Source organism: Ziziphus jujuba, chromosome 8 (assembly GCF_031755915.1).
Source record: "Ziziphus jujuba cultivar Dongzao chromosome 8, ASM3175591v1".
Classification (NCBI taxonomy): Eukaryota; Viridiplantae; Streptophyta; class Magnoliopsida; order Rosales; family Rhamnaceae; genus Ziziphus; species Ziziphus jujuba.
Window position 1 is genome coordinate 15,991,868 of NC_083386.1, and position 4,318 is coordinate 15,996,185.

General features: G+C 38.9%; 1 protein-coding gene across 1 annotated transcript; it reads left to right on the forward strand.

The window, feature by feature from the left end:
• The first annotated feature begins 252 nt into the window (after window positions 1–252).
• On the forward strand, window positions 253–3,980 carry LOC107413693 (auxin response factor 18). The gene is made up of 4 exons (XM_048470356.2): window positions 253–663; window positions 871–2,039; window positions 2,698–3,584; window positions 3,681–3,980. The coding sequence occupies exons 2-4, from the start codon at window positions 927–929 to the stop codon at window positions 3,748–3,750; spliced, it is 2,070 nt and encodes a 689-aa protein (XP_048326313.2). The 5' UTR covers window positions 253–663; window positions 871–926; the 3' UTR covers window positions 3,751–3,980.
• The last annotated feature ends 338 nt before the right edge of the window (window positions 3,981–4,318 follow it).

A 4,318-nucleotide genomic window follows, 5' to 3' on the forward strand; every position in this document is an offset into this window, starting at 1 on the left:
TTTGAACCAAAATTAATTATTGTCCAAAATTTAGTGATATTTTGAAAGCAATAAAATATAATATTGGAAGTGGCTTACACGCGACCGAAACTGAGATTACAACTAAAGACTAAAATGAGTGTGTTTGAGATCTGAGACCAAAAGAAACAATTACTACTAAAAATAAAATGATAAAAAAATAATAAAAATATCAGACACACCTGAAAGTTTGGTACAAAGTCCTTGGACTTTTTGCGATCCGAAAAACCATCAAAAAAGCACGTAAATCTCTGCTTTAATCTTAATAAAAATTCCAATCCAAATCCATAAATACATATTTATATATAAAAATTAGTTTATATGATATATATAATGAATTTAGCGTTTTCTTCTTACTTGTTAGCTTCCGTCCATATTTCCTCACACTCACAAACACAATAGTCTCTCTGGTCGGCAAAGCAAGGAAGCTTCAGGTCTTCAGCCTTTAGGCCGTGTATTTACAGTCTACAAGAAGAATGCTATAAACACTATTTCTCTTTCACACTTCCACTCGTACCATTTTATTCTTCTTCACCAACCCTTTTGTTTTTTCACCAACCAGAATTCTTTCTTATTCCTCTGCAAATTTCAATTCCTACCCACCTCGAAATCTTCTATCATTCCTCTGTTTTTGCTTTCAAAGAGGTAATTTTTTATGGGTTTTTCCCCCCCCCTTCTATTTTCTACTTTTCTTTTTCCTTCGTGTTTGCTATATTTTCTTTCTTGCCGTTGTACCGACAAAAAAGTTTTGATTTTTGATCTTTTGGTGTTGTTTATCTCTTTTTGTATATTTGGTGTTTGGTGTTTTGATTTTGATTTATTTTGTTTTTTTGGTTCTGAATGATAAAGCAGAAAGCTGATAAGCTAGATGCTATAGAGGTGTTTTTACACTTTGAATTGGGCACAGTATGATTGCAGTTATGGATTCCATTAAAGAACCAATGATGATGAAGAAGAAGAACTCTGAGAAATGCTTGGATCCTCAATTATGGCACGCTTGCGCTGGTGGGATGGTTCAAATGCCACCCATAAACTCTAAAGTCTTCTACTTTCCACAAGGTCATGCAGAACATGCGCAAGGCAGCGTGGATTTCGGTAATTCTCGATTCCCTCCTCTCATTCTTTGCAGAGTTTCTGGAATTAGATACATGGCGGATACTGAATCCGATGAGGTTTATGCAAAAATAAGATTGATGCCATTGAGAGACAGTTATTATGATGTTGAAGATGATGGGTGTTTGGGAAACAATGGAATGGTTGAGAATAATCCTGAGAAACCCTCATCTTTTGCCAAGACCTTGACACAATCCGACGCTAATAATGGAGGAGGGTTTTCTGTCCCTCGTTACTGTGCTGAGACTATATTCCCACGGTTGGATTATACGGCAGAACCTCCTGTTCAGACCATTCTTGCTAAGGATGTACATGGTGAGACTTGGAAGTTTAGGCATATTTATAGGGGGACACCACGCCGTCACCTTTTGACGACGGGGTGGAGTAATTTTGTGAACCAGAAGAAGCTTGTTGCTGGGGATTCCATTGTGTTTCTGAGAGCTGATAATGGGGATCTATGTGTTGGTATAAGGAGGGCTAAGAAGGGAATTGGTGGTGGACCTGAATACCCATCTGGATGGAATTCTGCATCTGGGAGTTGTGGGTCTCAGTATGGGGGTTATTCTTCGTTTTCTAGGGAGGATGAAGGTAAATTGATGGGGAGGAATTGTGGCAGGGATTTGAGGGCAAGAGTGAAAGCTGAATCTGTTGTAGAAGCTGCTAGTCTTGCTGCCAATGGCCAGCCCTTTGAGGTTGTGTACTATCCCCGTGCCAGCACGCCGGAGTTTTGTGTTAAGGCTTCTGCAGTGAGGGCTGCAATGCAAATTAGGTGGTGCTCTGGGATGAGGTTCAAAATGCCTTTCGAAACCGAAGATTCTTCCCGGATAAGTTGGTTCATGGGAACCATATCTTCTGTTCAGGTTGCCAATCCCATCCACTGGCCTGATTCTCCATGGCGTCTTCTACAGGTTGGTTTTTTTCCCTTTTTTGGTTATGTTTTCTTTTGCCATTGTTATTGTGCAGAAAATGTTTTCCTTGTTTCTATAAATGTACGAGTTGTCATCAAAAAGTGCTAATTTGTCTGAATTTAGATCATGGAATCTAAGATAAAGTACTGTATTTTTACTGCATGATTCTAAATATCTTAAGCTGTAATAATTCGTTTCCTGCTTATAGCTAGCTCAGAAAAGGTAAAGTTTGCAATGACTTCTATTTGATGAGTTTTAAACTTGTACTTTGGAAGAGCATCAGTGAGAAGCATACTTAAGCTCAGACTGTTCTCTCTCAAAGGACTGAACATAGTCTAAAGTGTTACTCATGCTAAGTTTCATCTTGAGTCTACTTTCTTTCTCTCCTCACTGCTGTTTTCTTTTGCAAACTTAAGGATAGACTTTATGTTGCCATGTATTTAAGCAGACAAAAATAATGCTGTCTTAGTTTTGATAATGCCTAACTTATTGTAAGTCAGAAAATGCTCTGCTTTATTTATAATGGTATTAGTATTTCAAGTTCAGTGTTCGTTAATGCATTAAGATTTCATCTGTCTGTTAAATATCTTAGTTCTGTGCAAGAGGTGTGCCCTTGTATCATTCTTTTTTTGGTACTTACTGAAAAGAATTCTTTCAGGTAGCATGGGACGAACCGGATTTACTCCAGAATGTTAAGCGTGTTAACCCATGGTTGGTTGAACTGGTATCGAGCATACCAGCCATCCATATGTCTCCCTTCTCACCACCTAGAAAGAAGTTGAGACTACCACAGAATCCAGACTTTTCCATGGTAGGCCAGTTCCCAATGCCTTTAATTTCCGGCAACTTCCTCAGTTCCAGCAGCCCCATGTGTTGTATTTCGGACAACATTCCTGCAGGCATACAGGGAGCCAGGCATGCTCTATTTGATCCATCTCCATCAGATCTCCACTTTAACAAGCTGCAGGCGGGGCTGTTTCCGGTTGGTTTTCAGCAGCTTGATCATGCTGAACCTCCTAGAAATCCCAGTGGCAATTTCACACAAAGCACTGAAAATAGTGAGAACATTTCTTGCTGGCTGAAAATGGGTCGTCCTTCTGAGAGTTTGAAGGCAAACAACGAAACGAAGATGCCTCACATCCTATTGTTCGGTCAGCTTATTCCGGCTGAACAGCAGAACTCTAGGAGCTGCTCTGGTGAAAACAGCTCATCAGATGGGAATCCAGATAAAACATCAAATTTGTCCGATGGCTCTGGTTCTGCATTGCGTCAAAATGGTTCGGTGGAAAATTCTTCTGATGGAGGGTCTCCTTGGTACAAAGATCACCGAAGAACTGATATTGGATTGGAGACTGGTCATTGCAAGGTTTTCCTCGAATCAGATGATGTGGGCAGGACACTAGATCTCTCAGTCCTCGGTTCATACCAAGAGCTGTATGGAAAGCTAGCTGACATGTTTGATATCAAAAGCTCAGAGATGTTGAGTAATGTGCTCTACAGGGATGCAGCAGGCTCCATTAAACACACGGGAGATGAACCTTTCAGGTAGTTTTGTGTATCGATTTTCTTTTGAAATCTGCTCCTGCTTTTGCTTTTTACTTATTATTATATGTTGATATGTGTATTTGGTTGTTTTTGCAGCAAGTTTTTGAAGACTGCAAGAAGGCTAACCATTCTTGCCGATTCAGGCAGCGACAACGTAGGAAGATAGCAAATGAAAAACTCTCCTTAATTGTACAGTTGGATTATTTAATCCTTGTTTTGATGTTTCACCTTATTCCACTGTTGTGGGAGAACCCCACAACTATATTTTTTTTTCACAACCAAAGAAACAGTTTCTGTGTAACAGCTAGATTTCATCTTGCAAATTTTCTTGGACATTTTTCCCCGAGTTTATCGCATAAATAATTTAGGAAGCGAGCTTGAAAGCAACTTTTTCCTCGTTGAAGTTTGGATTCGTAACAGTCAATGTTTTGTGCATCTGTACATTGTACCCTCTTCTTTGCCTCTTGAAATTTTCCATTTAAAGAATTTCTTTTTAAGATAGTGATAATGGGAAATTTAGCTCTGGCTTTCTATTCAAGACTCAAATAAAACAGAAGGAATCTTTGAATTGCGCCCACTGTACTTGTAAGACCAAAAGGAATTTCATTTGGAATTGAACAGAGAATCTGCAGGGGAAATGATCTTTTCTCTATATTTTCTTGTATAGCAAACTTTTCGACGATGTAGTTTCAACTCCTTACAAGAATCAAATATATGTTCTTTTAATTATTACC